Source organism: Cucumis melo, chromosome 10 (genome assembly GCF_025177605.1).
Source record: "Cucumis melo cultivar AY chromosome 10, USDA_Cmelo_AY_1.0, whole genome shotgun sequence".
NCBI classification, from domain to species: Eukaryota; Viridiplantae; Streptophyta; class Magnoliopsida; order Cucurbitales; family Cucurbitaceae; genus Cucumis; species Cucumis melo.
In genome coordinates, this window is record NC_066866.1 from 4,980,068 (window position 1) to 4,998,284 (window position 18,217).

General features: G+C 32.6%; 2 protein-coding genes across 4 annotated transcripts; both read right to left on the bottom strand.

Moving 5' to 3' along the window:
- Positions 1-1,722: 1,722 nt before the first annotated feature.
- LOC103488796 (uncharacterized) lies at positions 1,723-9,148 on the bottom strand. Its single transcript, XM_008447691.3, has 8 exons — positions 6,188-9,148; positions 6,001-6,088; positions 5,150-5,235; positions 4,105-4,183; positions 3,587-3,646; positions 2,321-2,442; positions 2,140-2,211; positions 1,723-2,020 (listed from the first exon to the last, which is right to left on the bottom strand). Exons 1-8 carry the CDS (start codon positions 6,508-6,510, stop codon positions 1,918-1,920), a joined length of 933 nt encoding a protein of 310 aa, XP_008445913.2. The 5' UTR covers positions 6,511-9,148; the 3' UTR covers positions 1,723-1,917.
- Positions 9,149-11,552: 2,404 nt separating this feature from the next.
- LOC103488794 (alpha-galactosidase 2) lies at positions 11,553-16,022 on the bottom strand. Of its 3 annotated transcripts, none has more exons than XM_008447689.2 (16): positions 15,566-16,022; positions 15,276-15,490; positions 15,052-15,110; positions 14,905-14,961; positions 14,771-14,805; positions 14,585-14,688; positions 14,326-14,401; positions 14,161-14,219; positions 14,028-14,093; positions 13,839-13,922; positions 13,594-13,658; positions 13,247-13,329; positions 12,870-12,960; positions 12,602-12,651; positions 12,357-12,497; positions 11,553-11,831 (listed from the first exon to the last, which is right to left on the bottom strand). In XM_008447689.2, the coding sequence occupies exons 2-16, from the start codon at positions 15,479-15,481 to the stop codon at positions 11,748-11,750; spliced, it is 1,260 nt and encodes a 419-aa protein (XP_008445911.1). In that variant the 5' UTR covers positions 15,482-15,490; positions 15,566-16,022; the 3' UTR covers positions 11,553-11,747. The 3 variants fall into 3 exon arrangements, with proteins under 3 accessions (XP_008445911.1, XP_050947283.1, XP_050947282.1); XM_051091326.1 differs by having other exon boundaries at positions 15,276-15,408; positions 15,566-15,815; XM_051091325.1 differs by lacking the exon at positions 15,566-16,022 and having other exon boundaries at positions 15,276-15,559.
- Between the last annotated feature and the right edge of the window lie 2,195 nt (positions 16,023-18,217).

Below are 18,217 nucleotides of genomic sequence, written 5' to 3' on the forward strand. Positions count from 1 at the left end.
CCTCTTTTAAATCTTATTTTGATCTTGTGTTGTCTATTGGTGTAAAATTGGACACCCTTTTGAGAACTTTAGCCTCTCCATCTTAGTTTCTAATTAGCACTCATTTTGTAATCATCTTTAGGTGTCTGGGTCTCTTTTTTCATTTTATCAACTAAATGTTTCTTATTTGAAAACAAAATTTGGAGTTTAGCTCAATACATTAAGTTTTTTGTGTCTTGTTATAATTTGGTTCTATGTTTTGTAATGTTAAATTTTACCTCTAGAAACGGTAGTGATAAGTCTAAAACCAAGGGATTTAAATGGAATTAAACGGAATTTTGAAAAGAAATTATTTGAATGACGTGATTTGTTTAGTTTATTTGATATATTTATTATAATGGAACAGCAAATTTACCATATACCACATTACAAAAGGTTAAGAGTTTCTATAAAAGCGGTTGAGAGTTGATCTGGTATCTGAAGTACATATAAATTTGTAGAACAAATTATGAATGTTTTAAAGTTATAAATAACTTCGAAGCAGTTTTCATGATAATCTCGATATATTGTTTCATTTTCAATTCATGCACAATAATCACAATAACTTTTCAATTCATTTACGAGAATTAAGAAACTACAGGGTATCCAAATCTTTTTTTAATATTTGAGTTGAAATAATTGAGAAGAAAAGTTCAAGGTGTCACTTTCATGAATTTGTTTATTTTTTGAAAATCAAATTTAGTGCCTCATTAAATATAAAATTCATATTTGCTTATAATAGAACAATTAGTTATTATAAATTTGAAATCTATGAAATTGAAAATTTAAAATTCTAACATAGAGATTAAACCTGAAAGTTAACTTGGACTTGTTTGCTTTTCAAGATACATCTTTAGGTTGTGGTCAATTGAGTATGAGGATGAGGATGAGCTTTGGAAATTGGAAGATTAAGCATGACCCATAGTTTTGAGAAACTTGACCAAGAATCTCAGGAAAATTTCGAATTGGAACGAATAAACGAAAACTTGGAAAAGAATTGGGAATTTTGGTAGAATTCTGCCTTAAACGAGTTGGAATACTACTTGTAACGTGGCAAGAAAATTATAATACCTATCATTAGTAGTCATTCAAAGGAGATTAAATCCAAACCTTCTATTTAATACAGATTTACAAAATATTCAAAGAAAGAGCATAGTTGAGTCCTATTTGGTTTTCTTTGAGGTTGGAGGTTCAACTTAACTTCATGTACTACTATGTTTAGCATGCACCATCATCTCCTATAAAGTTTTAGGTATATATTTTCCTTAGTCCTTACTGTTGTACTAAAGAAGAAAAGAATTTTCATGGATATCGATAATATTTGGAGTTTCTCTAGGCTAAAAGAGGATCGTTTTTTCTTTTAAGGATGAAAGTCTGTTATCTTTTTTTCTTGATGGTCGGTTACGTTTCACCACATTTTTTTTCTCCTATAAGACATTTTTCTTTTAATTCAAGTCAGGGAATAAGGATTTACTCTAGGTGGTTAATTGTGAAACATTTATTTTCTCCTAATAAATCGAGGTTGGCATACCTTATGATGAGGGTGAGACATACGAATGAAATTTCTCATCGAGTATAACTTGACTACTTTTTCAATATTAGAAAAAAAATGATTCTCACGTCTAATTGGTATTCCGTTTCTTAGAGGAGAAGGATGTGTGTGGGCCATTTTCAAATTTACTAAATTCTAAATTTTCAAACTACTTGAAATAAAGCCTACAAGCTTCCTATCATTGCTAAAGCAAGCAAATATACCTGTCAACTGACATAAAAATGTGTTAGCAGTTAGAAGATCTATCTATAAGTTCGAATCTTCCTAAAAAATTCCTAATATTATAGCAGAAACTTAAACGATGAAGATTTAGGCATTATATATACACAGGATTTTAAAAGTAAAAGTTAGATTTTGAAAGACTTGTACCCATACTCAGGACTTGTCATCCCTTCTTCCCAGTCGCCCATTCGACGTCCGCCAAACACAACTTGTTGGATGCCTAAATATCTGCACGTCAAAGTTTATCATTATTAGATAAAGAGAGTATCTAAAACTTTTCGTGTATTATAGTCTAGAAGCTGTCGTAACTAAAGAGTATAATACAAAGTAGACAAAGTTGAACTTACTCTGAGCTTAGAACAGTCAAGCAGTTCAATAGTACATCGATGGCAAAATAATCAGACGTACCAAGGTCGACCCTGCCACACATTATACAACAACATAATAACAACTTGTTTGAATTCCATAGTAGAGACGGAAGGAAATAGCATTGAACAATAGAGTACAATTAATTTCAAGAACTCTTACCAAACCCGGCCCCAGTTGTCCTGAAACTCAACATCACTGATATCATGAAATGATGACTGCATCACTTTAAACCCCTTATCCGCATCGTAGACAGGATTGTACTCCATGGATGAATTCGCCAGCTGCATTTAATACAACAAAAAATTTGAATCCAACAATTTTGCAATTCCCGCAGCGGTCACTATGTAAAGAAGTTGCAGATTAACCACCTAACCAACCGGGTTGGTTTAACCATCCCTTTCTTTTGGGTGTCACACAAAAAGGAAGGGAAAAAAAGGATAGAAAAGAATGTAGTAGGATATATAAAGATTCAATTGTCTAAAAGACCCATTTTAGAATCTCAAATGGCAAATGACCCAAATATTTTAAAAACATCAAATACCACTTCAATGATGTCATCCTCGCGTGGAATTACAGCATTACTCTCAATATTGATTCAGGGTTTTCTTTCATCCTTCTTCCCAGCCGCCACACAAGTTTTTTCTTATCTCCCTACGTTCCTCTCCAGCATCCACACATTTTTCTCTTTTTCTCTGGCATCTTCTTCTTCTTCTCTGACCATCTCTCCAACATCAAGCGACACAAACCAAAATGGGCAAGATTGAACGACAACAACGAGACCAAATGAGATGGGCGAGAGTGACACCAACCGTGCGAGACTGAGAGAGATTGAGCGAGATAGAAGAAAGCTAGACGAGACTGTTTTTTCGCATATGAGCGAGTGCATTTTGATAATCCCACTCGAATTTGACGTCAGCAAAGGGTTATTTGACATCTTTTTCAAAAAACAGGTAATTCCATTTTTGGGTTATCCATCCGCTGGAGCCATATATAAACAGCCTTCGAATAAACCAAATTCATCATTAATTGAACGTGTTATTTCCTTTAACAAGAAAAGAGATGCTTTTAACATTGACCATAGTTCCGTTTTTCAGTAGTCTGAGCATGAGTGGATAGTGATCAAGAGTACGTCCAAAGCAGAGTAACTAATTTCAACCATATAAGGTCGACAATCTAATTAAATAGTTGTGCAATACATTTATCAGCTAAGCATTATCTCCACAAGAAACAATGTCATGTAGAAATTATTGAGAAACTGGCAGAAAGACTTTCCCTCTTTCCAATCCACAAATAAAGCGAATAACTAAAGAAGTAATTCATAAATGTGTAATAGGTGAGGAAACAGGAGTAATTGACTTCAGATCGTTAAAGCGCTTTAACAAAGTATACTATAAATCAAGTAGGTTCAAGGATATATGGTGTAACCTGCAAATTTGAAGAGTTAAAGGCCCCCAATCGACCCATGACATACCATGACTGGATAATCTGCACGATTACTTGTAATGTTAGTAATATAAAGGGATAGTTGCAAATGTAACAATTATATTCAAAATAATCAAGTATATGGCAACATTTTTAAAAAATTGCAAATATAGCAAAATTTATCAAAATCTATCAATGATAGGAGTCTATCACTGATAGACCATGAACAAATGTTGGTCTATCGCTGATAAACGATAGAAGTCTATCAACGATAGAAGTCTATCACCGATAGATTTTGCTATATTTGCAATTTTTTAAAAATATTGCTACATAGTTAATAATTATTCTAAAAATTGCTATCCATTCTAATTACCCTAATATAAACTACAACTTAAAAGTCATTCATGGATGCACAGAGAATGGGGGACAATAGAATATGGTCATTGTAAAGTTTGAGCAGCTCAAGTATAATAATACTTCTGACAAAGAAACTCGTTCTACAGCAATAAGAATTAACTTACACTGCCAATAAGATCAACATCTCGATCAGTTGGTGATCCAATCAGCTCAAACCATATGTAGGAATCAAGAGGATTAAAGCTGTGCAGCAAAACAGAGGGAAAAAGAATGATCAATAATTTAAAATGGTAAAGTTGAAAGTTTGAAAAGTTAAATGAACAATTTATCACCACATCAATGGCAATACTAACAATTTTCACTTCATTAGCACTTAGCAGCATAAGGATGACTGAAAATTTCCCAAGACACGTAGCAAACAGGTACATATATCTAGTGCATAAAAAATAATGGTTATACCTTAAAACCAGTTAATCAAGAAACAAGGACAAATGTATAGCAAAACTCCAGAATACCTGTATCCTGGGATTGTTCAGTTTTGCACTGAACTACTACCAAATTTTCCAAAAAGAAGAAAAACTAGTTTATGGGGTTTTAAGTGATTATATAATAATTGACGTATAAATTAATCACGATCCAAAATTTCAATTATAATCAGCATCCCTATCAATATATTTCATATAGTTTACTGGTACATTCGTTAGTAAATAGATTAACCAACAACCAGAATGCATATTTCAGCCTCAAATATCTCAGGAGACGAGAAATTTAACCAGGATAAGAACCACAGAGCATTAACAATATCCAACCATTCTTTAATGAATAAAAAATTTCTGACTAGCACATTTAGGAAACCCAAAGTTGAAACTAAATCCTATTGCGTATGGAAGCCACAATGAAAACATTTTTCTTAAGATACAGCTGCTTTAAATAAGACTTTGTGCTGAACCAGCCATGACTTCAACAACTTTTGGGTCTTAAATATTTTCTTCAAAACAGATTTGAAACCTGAGCAATTGAGAAAGAACATAATCATATTTAAAGAGTAATGGCCGATTGCAAGAACAAAATGAAATTGGCAATGAGTTGAAATCTTTTCTTTTATGGTGGAGGATCCAGCTTTGATTTTGGCACCAGAAATAAGGTTATACTAGCGAGGACAGAAAAGGGCAGAAAAACGAATAAGGGGCCATTTATTGAATATATTACTCTCTAAAGCTGACTTTGAAGGCAAGGATGGAACCCGTTTTAGACTTTTGGAAATCTCTACCCTTCCTCCGTACTCTATCTTCAACCTGTTACAATCACATTGGAAGATGTAACTATGCCCAAAGATGAGAAAGCAGCATTATTTAACAGGAATTACATGAAAAAAATCTAGAAGCCTTTTCTCTTCTGGTTTGATACCTCGCAGAAAGAAGCTTATTCTGTTGATCAGTTCTATGTGAAAGTAATCACAGACAAATGTTCAAGAATGAGATTCAAACTGCTTTTAATACTCTAATATGAAGCTAACAGCTTGTGATTGACGATAGATGTGAAATAAGTTTAATTACAAAAAAAAATCTGTATGAGTAATTAGTCACATGACGAAACTTCTCCAGCCAAATGTTTTGAAGAGCCAATACTGAAATATAAGTAAAGTGAGCGGCTTATGAAACGACAAACTAATAAAACAGTCCCGTTGCTTATCCAGAAAACGCTACTCATTGAGATAAAATCACTACCTAGAACTTTCCAAGTCTCCCACAGTAAGCACCATATTCAACTATAACAACAAGATATATTATAACAACGGTCCTACTTAATCCTCGTAATTGCGAGAAGATCATAAGGTGAATCTTATCTTCTCAGACGTCCGACTGATGAATATATCAAGGAAACATTAAACGGAAGCGATAAGGTTTATCGTCGCTCAAACAGAAGCGAAAGAATTCTGAACAAAGAGTTGAAAAAACGACACAACAAGAAATGTGCAAACAGGAGATGTATCCAATCATAACAAACTGATACTAAAAAAAATCAAATGAAGAAGATGAATATTAGCCAAACTGATATACCTTTTTCCTCATCTCCTCTGGATTGCCAATGCTATCGCCAAGAACAGCACGTAATTCCGCATCGTTTTTGCAGGCGTCTTCCAACACCCTGTCGTTTTCCCAGCAATTTCATTACCAACAATTAAATAAAACGCAACACACAATCATACAGAAAAAAGAACACACAGAGAGAGAGAGAGAGAGAGACTTCGCCCAAGCAGGATAATTGTGGAGACGATCATGTTCTCGTTTGCGTTTCTCTTCACGAAGCTTAAGCAATCGACGACTTCTAGCAGAGGTTCCAGAGCTCTTCTTAGGATCAGTTGTAGTCGGTGTAGAAATACTCATAGCGTCAAACTTAGAATCATCGCCATTTTCAGAAAGCAATGCACGAGAACGAAGCGAAATTGGATGAAATTCAGGGACTGAAGCGAGGGATTGTGGGAAAAATCTTGTATTAGAATGGAAATTGCAAGTGGAATTGGGATTCGTAAAAGCTAACCCTAATCCGACGCCATGTAACACGGACATTTCCTCGTGTCTTCTTTCCTTTTAGCTGCTCTTCTCCTTGTTCTTCAGAAACTCTCGCGCTAATTAATTCTTAGGAGAAAGATGATTCCCTCCCTCCCTCCCTCCCTCGCTCGCTCGCAAAACCAATTTTGAAATTATTTTTATATCCACTCAAGATGGAGCTTTAATAAATCTTCAACTTCTACACATTTAGGCTAAGGACAATAGTTAAGAATTACAATTTAGCCTTTCAAATTCAGTTAACAATTTATTTTATTTTATGTATTTCAAACTTTATCGTAATTCACTTTCTATCGTTCGTGCACTTTGTGTATGTGATGCAAGTAAACATGTGCAAGAAAAAGCTGTAGAAAAGTGAGTTCTTGGTTCAGTCGTCGATCCTATCTATGTTTCTACGATGACCCAAGAGTACGCTCATTCTTCCGCTGTTGAGAGACTTTTGAAATGGGAGATACCACTATGAACTCAATAAATACGAGTCTTATTATGTAAAATCACTCGAATTTCAAATCATTCACTTGCTTTAACTACTCATGCTATGAATGTGGGAGCATCAACTACATTCCTATGGGCTTTTTAGGTGCTGGAGAAATTATTCGAATTCTATGAAAGAGTCTTGGAAGCCAAAATGCATGCCAATTTCTTACGACTAGTGGAATGGTACAAGATCTGCCTCTTCGCTTATGTCGAGATATTGATTCCTTCACACAACAATTTGCTTCTCGTATCGACGAATTAGAAGAGATGTCAACCAACAACCGTATCTGGAAACTACAATTAGTGGATATTGGTATTGTCAGTGTGTCACTACACAACAAGCAAAGGATTAAGGATTCGATGGTGTAATGTTAAGAAGTCATGCGACATGAAGACATTGATAGCAATATGGAGGAAGTTCCAATCAGGCAACAAGGGTTCTGCCTCGTGAACAACTATCCAATAATTAATCTAGTAATTAATTAACTGTCTACGATATAAGAAACATATGTAGAATAAGGGTGGATTTGAAATAAATCATTTTGAAAAAAAAAATAGGCATATTGTTATAGTCAATCCAAACATGTCCTAAATCATTGAAATTAAAATTTACCAACTAATTTGTTACTTCTATGAAAGTCTAAAGATCAAAAGTGTTTTATAATACGGTTTAAGAGTTGAAACTAGACCACTTAATCAACAGATACATCTAATTTTGTACTTTGATTTGTCTGTTTTAAAAGTAACCAGTTTTCTAATAGAGATTCTATTCAAGAGCTTTGTTTTTTTAAAGAAGACTATTGATTGGAGGTTTCAATGGATAACTAGAGTGTTATGGTCCACCTTCTCGGTCGAGCTGGTAAGATCAAAGAGGCCTGGAATTTTATTGAAAATAGGCCTATTGGTCTAGGGATTATGTATATGGTTCGACGCTGGGTGATTGTAAAATTTAGAAAAACATTGAATTGAGAGAGAGCCACCAACAAACTGTTTGAGTTGATGAAAATGAGTACTATGTCTTGCTTGCGACCATTTCATGCTTCTGCTTCAAAATGATGGAATGGAGTAAGCACAACTCATCCACAATCCAAGAGAATATATAATGTCTGTTTTGGCTGGCGTATGTGCCCAACACAAAACTTGATTCACGATGTAGAAGACGACAATGTGCAAGAGCAACTTCTCAATAGCCATAGTGAAAAATGCTTGCCATTTCTTTTGGTCATTTAAATACAATACTAGTCCTACATGTCCGAAAGACTAGGAAGGGAAAAACAAAATGCCTCTCATTCCAAGGTCATCGGAACCAGAATTAGGCTATACATACTTAGCAACATTAAGAAATATACAGCAATAGATTTAGCCAACAGCCTTAAATTGGAAGGAATAACAATAGAACTCTCCCACTTGAAAAAGAGAGATCCCCATATGAAAATCTTAAGGAGGCGGTGTTCTTTCAAACAGTAGGCTTATTAATAATAACAAAAATGCTCTCCCATTTGAAGATCCGGATGCTGAAATTTAAACTATAAGAAGATTATTAACTTACAACTTTCCAATCCTATAGAACAGATTTGGTTCCGGTTGTGACATTGCCCCGGTATATGTCCATCATATTTGGGATCTCATTCAAATGTTTAACAACATATTTCTCCACAAATTCTCTCTCCCCTCCTACAAGCATCCGAGGGATCTTAATGTTCTTAAGAAGACTTTTCACCTTCAAAACCTCAAGAACTTTGTACCTCGGTCGGAGTTTGTCCAGTGCACTCATGAATAACGTAGGGTAAGAAATTACAGTTTCTGGATCCAACTTTGCAGTGTTGAAACAGAAATCTGCAACATCCCTCAGTTTCTCCTCCGAACAACCAGTATTTTGGTTCTTTCTTAAATGCTGTAAAAATCTCCTTCTCAGACCATCCTAAACTCTTCATAACATTTATTTTCTTCTTCCAATTTGAATCACTCATTGAACACCTTATTTTAAGTGCACGAACAAACATACCAGACTTTGGTTCAATGCCCAATTCTTTAACCATTTTCACTACTTGAATCATTCTATCAACCTTTTGCATTATAGTTCTAGGCTCCTTTACAATCAATTTCGCTATACTCCTAGAAGCTATTCCTTCCCTGACCAATAAATCAGTGTTAGGTTTTAAAATACCTTTCAAATTAAAAGTTAGAAGCCACGAACAACGCCAAATAGAAGCAGTTGCTTTTTCATCCGATTCAACAATTTCCTTCAAGAAAAAAAAAATGATGGTTTCAATTGAGAATCTAAGCTCCTTGCAAGAATCACAGGGTTTGATAGAATTAGCTTAGGAAGTAAAGGACCGTCGAACCCGATTTCCTGGAGGAACTCAAATTTAGGCTTCAGATTGGTGGATACTTTGTTATGAAGAACCGAAGGTTGTCTCGAGACCAACTTGGCGATCCGTGAATTCTCGAATCCATGCGATTGCAAGAAACCGATAACGGCTTCGTACTTCTGGGAGTTTTTTTCATCGATTTGGAGCTTTCGACGAGCGGAAGAAGGAGATTCTGAAGCAAGCCCACATGAATTCTTTAGGAATTCAATTGTGGAAACAGACGCTAAAGGCAACGTAGGACCAGAAACGTTTTTGTATGAAATATAGAAAAATTTTGGAGGAAATTATAGACATCTTGGGTTTGGATCGAAAGTTTTCAAGAAAAAAGGTTGCAAGTTGGGGTTTTGAGCTGGGCAGAGTGTATATTGATTTTTTAATTTGTGATATGATAAATAATAAAAAAAATTATTTACTTTTTTTTTTTTGAATTTACAATGTAATAAATTTGGGTTAAGAGTAAAAAAAAGAGTTTTGGTTATGTGATGGTCTAATTAATGTTGACTAAATACGATTTTGTTTCTTATTTTAAAGTTTATTCTTATTCTTTCCGTAAACGTTTGTTGGTGCTTGTTTATTTGTGTTATGTTGTGTCATTTATAAGGGTACATTTATTCACACGATCTCGTTCATTTTTCAAAAAATAGAACATTTAACAAAATATTTATACTTATAGGAAAATTAAGTGTAATAAATTTTATCATTTTGTTTTATAGAGGGTAAATAATTTGTCAAATTTTTCTATTTTTGAAAAAATTCCTTTAATTTAAAAATTTTCTTCATTTACCTGGGTGACATATATGTCTATAATGTAGGATTTTTAAAATCTGATTGATTGTGATAACTTTTTACGTGATAAAAGAAAAACTAGACTTTAATATAATAAACAAAATATCCTATTTGGTTGTTTCTTTTGTATTTGTGAGACAACATGATCATTTATTTGGTTGTTCGAAGCTTTTCTACAAGCAATAGAATGTCGTCAACTTCAAAACAATATTTAGTAATCATTGTCAAGCAATAGCCAATGCAATTGAAAAGGTATTTCGTAAGACTCCACATTGACTTTGTTTATGGTATATTGGTAAAAAAAATGCCCTGCTTATTATTTAAGAATGTGTGATTTCGAAATTTTATTCAATAGATGTCTTTACAACCGTGAGATTGACAAAGAGTTTGAAAACGTGTGGAATCAACGGTTAAGACTTTTTTCCTTTTGTAGAATATTTTAATATTATTTTATTTCGATGATGAGAAATTAAGAACAAGGATAGTGCATCTTGAAAAAGTTTACTTCGTCCGTTGAACAATTCATGAATTAGTCGATAAACTAATGAAGGAATGAGAATGTCTCATTAATTTGTTTGTTTGTGAACTAATAAATATCTCTAATCATGTGAACCAGTTATGAAAATCATGATAGACCAAAAATAATAATTATTACAATAACTCATTTGGTTTGAGAAAGAAATAGATTAGTTATTTAAATTTCTGGGACATAAAATATCCTCTAATTTGAGTTTTTCTATACGGCGGATTAGACATTTAAACTTTCAATCCTTAATGGAAGGTCGGGACAATTATAACTTTAGCTTAGTATTACTAAGAAGATTTGAGATTTTTCTTTAAAACACAATTTTTATAAGGTTTAAGATGTCGATATGCACAAAAATAACACGACCTTGATTTTAAAAAAAGAAAATTAGAGGAAAATATTGATAAAATAGATATTCTTGAAAATTTATATAAAGAAAGAAAAATTAAAAAATTTTAAATTTATAGATTAACCTTTTATAATTTTTAGATAAAGTCACATATCTATTGTTTATACACTATTTTGTTAGTAACATTTTGCTATGCTTTGTGGATTTTTATAAAATAAAACGAAAATATATATTTACCTCTCCGATATCAAACTCATGAAAACGTAGAAATATCGACAAAGATATCGCAGAAATTTAATACTATTTGCAACACTAAGAAACCAATAACATGTAAGCATTAGGGTATTTTGGGGGAAACCCACTCATTTTCCCATACATGACTAAGTAAATCAAATATCATTTTCTACATCTAACTTCACTAAATCACATTCCAAATTCGAAAAAGTAATGAAAACAACACCCTCAACTATTTAAAATTCTATCTTAAAAAGATGCTAAACTACGAGCATTCTTATAGTTGGAACTTGCAAGGTAGAAAACAATAAAAGAAAGTCATTGATAGAGTGTGGTGAAAGCAATAAGTTGGTAAAAAGAGATACATGCATCAAATAGGTGTATTAAGTATACATTCTTTTTTAACATCTCTGTGTGTCGAGAGCTTAACGTTATTTAGACAATGTCTCCCCTTTTACTACTAAACCAATCCATGATGGTTAAAAGAGGTGTATTAGTGAGGTGTGAGAACAAACATCTTACAGTCATGAGAGTCTACTTGAGCAGTAAGGTGATGTTGAACCACCTGGCTGGAATGCTGTTGTTAGGAATGAATAATTAGTCAGAAGAAGAAGGAACGGTAAAAAAGGGAAAAGGAAAAAAAACAGCTCTTTTGAATGATGAACGAATTATATACACTCGTATAAAATAGATAAATTCAATTTTGACAGAGTTCATATTTGTTTATTAAAACGTGTGCTTACTTAAAAAACAATTTTCATCAAACCAAGCATCAGAGAACAATTTAGTGTTTGTAGTTTATAATCACATTTGGTTTTGAATAAATTTATAAATCTCCATACGTAATATAAATATAATCATTTCAATACTAAGCCAATACAACATCTATCTAGAGTACATAGACTAAATCAATACAAAATGAGGAAAGATACTAAATGGTTACATACTAAGATTAAGTGACAAGTTTTATAAATTTAAAAGTATATGAACTAAATCACTATCTAATATGATAAAAATTTAAACATTAGTTTTTGACATATGAAACCCAATGCCATAAAAACTTTGAAAGGTGGATTTAGTTACCAGATAATTCATATAATACCTGCCATAAGTCTCGAGCAGTAACTGTCGTTGATGAACACAAACCTATATCAGACCAAGATGCTGTGATATTGGCTCGCCATAAACCTCTGTTCCATAGAACCACAGCGACTCTTTTACCACTCAGCGGCCCTGCCCAAACCTGCATTGGTTTTGTGTAGAAAAGTTAATGTAAAGTAGAAACTTTACCTTTTTTTCTTTCTCTTTTAGTTTCCTTTTGGAATACGTTAGATGATGAGAAATTACCTCGAGGTCTCCATATTTATAGACCTTCTTTCCTTGTACTCCAAGCTTATCTACTTGGATAAAAAACTTTTAGATGGCAGCACATAATGTTATATTTAGTTAATGCTTGAGTGCCTCCTCGGCGTAGAAAGATGGGTGCAACCTAATATGCATCTAAATATTCTTAACAATTAAACTTTCCATTTCATTGAGAGAAATCATTACTATTTTTGGTTATCTTTTTCACAATTCTCTATGAATTAGCATAAACAGTTTGGTTTTTACTTACCCTGATTAACTGCAATAACCTCCTTGTTACTTAACAGTTTCATGGTGATGTTGTCCATTGATCTGATGTCACATCCAATCAGCAATGGAGCCTTCGTATATGAAGAAAAGAAAGGAAACGATTGTAACATGATTTATATATTTTACGAAGCACATGATTATACACTCAACCCACGAGTTGAGGAACATAAGATGTTCAACCCCACCTTGTTATTTAACGAACTTGAATTCCAAATATGTGCTAATATAGTACAAGGAATTCCCTATCTGAACTAAAGCTTTAGAACTCAATGACACAATTGTACAACGACCTATAGAACATATCCTAAGGTCTTCCATCTAAACTAGAACTGAAAAATTCTACTCAACGGTACTTACTTTTGCCAGTGCCCAAATGCTAAAATGAGAACGGTATTCTGCAGTGGTCATCCCTCCATTCCCCACTTCAAGCATGTCGGGATCTTAACAAAAGAAATAACTAAGATTATTTTCCCGAGTATTTCTGGGATTTATGTACTCTTCTAGAGAGGTTAGCCAAAGGGAAAGGGTTTTGAGGGTGTAGAGAAAGTTGTTTTGTCATCATCATAAAAAGAAATTGTTTGACAATAAGTTAATCAGATGCAGCATTTGATTTGATTTAATCCTTCGAATCTTTACTAAGTACCGACAAGCTAACCAGCCAGCCAGTGTTTAATTATCATATTGAGCTACAATTATGAATTTACCATTCCATCCTCCTGGTTTAGCGTAAGAAGCCCATTTGTCATTCTGATCAGCAATGGTGGTCATGCTGTAATCATTAAGTAGGAGCATTAGTTTCTTGCTAAAGAAAGTATTTTGGACTTGAAAGATCGTACTTCAGTACAGGCATATTCATAGATAGACAAAAGGGACTAATCAAATAGTGTAGACAGTTTTCCGAAAAACTGAAAGTGTTTCCAGAAATGATGATCGAATGTATGCTCACTACCTAATCCAGTTATCTTGAATATCTGATGTTGTTCTCCAACTATTTCCTACATTTACTGCCCAAGTTGCTGGATCTTCTTGTCCCCTACATGAGGAAAAGTTTAAGAGAGGAACTCGGTCTGTGCTTTAGAATGGAGAAGCATTAGAACAACTATAGCAATTTTTTTTGTGTGTATAAAAGATTCCTAACCATTCGCATAATGAAAAAAGTATGGGTCTCCCAGATTGTTGTAAAGCTTTAGTCATCTTTGGATACCTGTACCCCTGGAATTGTTGCAGTCATTTGAAAATTTTGATACTTGAACGTAGAAAGCTAATCCTACCTTTCTTTTGGGCTTGTACCAGTATTTTCACAGTTATCATACTTCAAGTAATCAATCCCCTGTACAATTATGTATATATCAGTTTCTAAGCAAAAAATCATTCATTATAAACAAGAATTAAATGAGTTAAGCTTTAAGAGTGTAGACTAGAACAGCAAAAAATACCCATGAGGCAAAAGTTTTTGCATCTTGTTCTTCGTTACCAAGGGAACCAGGCATCTTTTTACTGCAAGTTTGGATCCTGAAGAAATTATATAATTTAAGTAAAGAAGATTGAACTAAAACAGAGTTGAATCTGTTGATAGTGAAATTTCTTTCAGCCAAAAAAGAAAAGAAAAACAGCTGCAGCATTTGAATGAATCGCAACAATCGAAACGAAAGATCAGGAAGTATTTTATGATGATCTGTGAGTGTATAAACTTACCCAGCATCCGAATAAATTCCAAGCTTAAGCCCTTTTCTATGAACATAATCTGCTAGGGCCTTAATACCAGAAGGGAATGTTGAAGCTTTAGCAACCAAATTACCCTGAAAATTTTGATGGAAATTATTTAATATACAATTGTTTTTCATAGACATCCTAGACAGGAAATAGGACATTCAAATTTACCTTAGAGTCTCTGTCAAGTTCAGCCCAACAATCATCTAATTCATATAGAAACAAGAACATATTAATGTCAAAAACAGAAAGCATGAAGTCGAAAAACCAAAGAAATGTACGAAAAAAATAAATAAAATCATCACCTAAATTGATATACTCATATCCTAATGCAGCAAGTCCGCTGGATACCATTGCATCCGCTTAGCAAAAGAAATAGTATGTGTATCTCAGTCACAAACTCACAGTACACAAATCAAAACAGAAAAACGCCTTCAAATCAAAATCATCACCTGTTTCCTTGATTAAATTCTCGTTTAAATTACATTGAAAATGGTTCCAACTATTCCATCTGCATTGATTACAAAAATCAGCAATCCATCACCATCAAATTATCAATAAGCACTTTGAACAAAGCCAACAAGATCGACAATAAAAAAAAAATATTTAAAAAAACAACATTTGATTCAATCGAATTGATTCTACTTAGAAATCATGATCGGAGCATAACACTTACCCCATCGGAGGAGTTAGAGCGAGACCATTGTTGAGAAGAACCCTCCTAGAGGAAACAGAATCAAACTCAGCGGCAAACCGTAGAGCTGTCGATCGAGAAGCTCCGGCCACCGCAACACCATTGCCATTGCCACCTAGCAAGAACGTCCAGGAAAGGACGAAGTAGAGTAGAACCATAACTGAAGGTGAAGATGGGGAAAGAGCCATAGTTGTAACCTGTGATTGAGTATTAATGGTGAAAGTACCATTAACAGAGTTTAAGTCTTAGATCATAACAGGTTGATTGGTTACCTCAGAGCAGCAGCATTGAGAGACAGGATGTGGGTAATGCTTCTTCAGTGAAGTAGAAAGCAATTAATGAAGGAAGTGAGGTTTGTCCATGCAAACCCACCAATGGCGGTTCCCCTCAATGATTGATTTAGCTTTGGGCAATAGCAAGTGGTAAGCGAGGACCAGTGACTCCAATAATTATTGCATTCAATTGCTTTTTTCTATTGTATTCATTTGAGTGAGAAATCATAATCTCGAGGGAAGACTCAGAAGTCAGTCTCAATGTGGAAACAATAATCTGGAGGGAAGACTCAGAAGTCAGTCTCAATGTGGATGAACATTTTCCTTACGAAAAAATTTAAGAACAAATGTGAATGTAAGAAACAAGTCGATAGATGGAGATATCCATAGAGGTGGTCACGCGGGCACATGGGTGAGTGTGAGAGTGACTTAGATCAGAGTTATGTGAAATTAATACATTAAACTAATAATTATTGCATTTATCTTGCTTAAAATGATCAAATACCAAAATATTAACTCTATTTTTTCTTTATCTTTTTTATGTGTACTATATAGGGAAATTTTATGAAGATGTACAAAAACATTATAAACAAAATTATTACCTAATCACATTAATATATATATATATATATATATGTATGTATGTATGTAGTTATTTACTTATCATACTAGGAAGGAAATGGTTTAGGAATATAAAAAAATAAACTAAAATATTTAATAAATCAAACTATTATCAAATAGATTGAGATGGTTTATTTTAGAAGTTTTATTATTTAAAATAATTTCAAATTACATGTGTTTATAAAATAAATAACTATACTAAAAAAAAGAGAAATAAATAAAGGGAATAAGATGGAAGAAAATTGTAAAGAGAGAACAAAATCTAGAGAGGTATGTGTCAAAGAGAAGTAAATCAAAAGAAAATTGGTGAAATTTTGTAAAAGAAAAGAAATTTAAATTATTAGAAATTTAGATCCATAAAATTGATAGATATATATATTAGAACCAAATAATAAAGAAAAAAAATATCAAAGATATATATGTCTGAAAAAAAAATAGTGTCTAAACAAAATATTTATTATAATTTGTATCAAATTACCAACAAAATTACTTAATATTAAAAAAAATTATTTTCAAATATAACAAAATAAACTAAAGTATTTATAAATATAAAAAAAAATATCACCATAAATATTGATAAACTACTAACATCTATCACTTAGACATTGGTAAATGTCCATCGATTATAGACTACAAAATTTTACTATATTTATAAATATTTTTAACAATTTTATCATTTATTTTTTTAAGAATGCTTTAAAAAAAATTCTAAGTCAACTGTTATACTAAGAAAATTAATAATAAAGAGAAAAAATTGATACCCTCCTCCTAAATGGCTAACTATTTCAACGAGGAGTTTTGAATTTGTGGTATGAATAGAAGTTCTAGTTAAGAGAATTCTTAATTCTATTTTTGTTTGTTTTCAATTCAAATGAGAGACCAAATATTATTATTTTGAGTTAAGGTTTAATTTTGAGAATTTTGAATCAATGGGTCCAACAATAAGGTAAAAAATATCAATTGACTCAATTTTTTTAACAAATTGTCGAAGGATTATATCTATTGATGTCAAGTTCGGATTAAATTACCAAAATACACTTACGCACACATAAAAAAGTTTTTCGCTCTCGCTCTTTCTTCTTGTTTTTTCTCACTCACAACTTCCTCTCGCTTTTTTTATTTTTCTCACTCCCAGATCGCTCTCTCCCTTCATGTGGTCTTCTTCTTTCTGTCTCTCTCTCTGTTCTGCTCACTCTTGCTCTACGGAGTTGGTTGCCTTGAATATGCCCACTTGACTCGCAAGACAGGTAGAGAAGAAGAAGATGACATGCAGAGGAAGAAAAAAAAGAGGGAATATATATATATATATATATCAAAATATCGTAACATCACGGGTTCATGACATCAACAAAATAGCATTTCATTTATTTATTTCAAAAATAGATAATGTGCCATTTTTTTGCTTTAAAATGGTTTTCTTTTTCTAATTTTATTTTTGCAATTTTGAATAGTTGTCATTCACTCAGTTTGTTGTTGTTGAAAATATTTTAGTAGATTAAAAGTCGGAGGACAACACGCATCATCATAATACAAATAGACACCATCATTTTACCATTCATCATGTGATCCATCAAATTCATTTGATCTTACGGTCTCACGTAAAATTAAGATATATGTTTTATCCATACCCATAATTATTTTGTAAAATAAAACAAAAAATTTATAAAACATAACAAATTTTCAAATTTTATTAATGATATAACATTTTCAAATATAGCAAAATATACCAATATATTTCGATTATAGACGGAATAAAACCTTTTTCTATATTTAGTAAAAAGAATATATTTATCTATTTTGTCATTTACTATAAACATTCACCTTTTATTTCCTTATGTATTGTTATTGTTTCGGGGTAAATTCTTTTTTTTAAAATATCTTTTAAGTACAACATGAGTTTGAATTCAAAATCTCTTATCAAAAAATATCCAGATGTCAATTGTCAATTGAATTAAATTCATGTTAAGGAAAAGTAGTTGTGAGATGAATCGATTTAGTTAAGACCAAGACTCAAACAAAAAGTAAACAAAA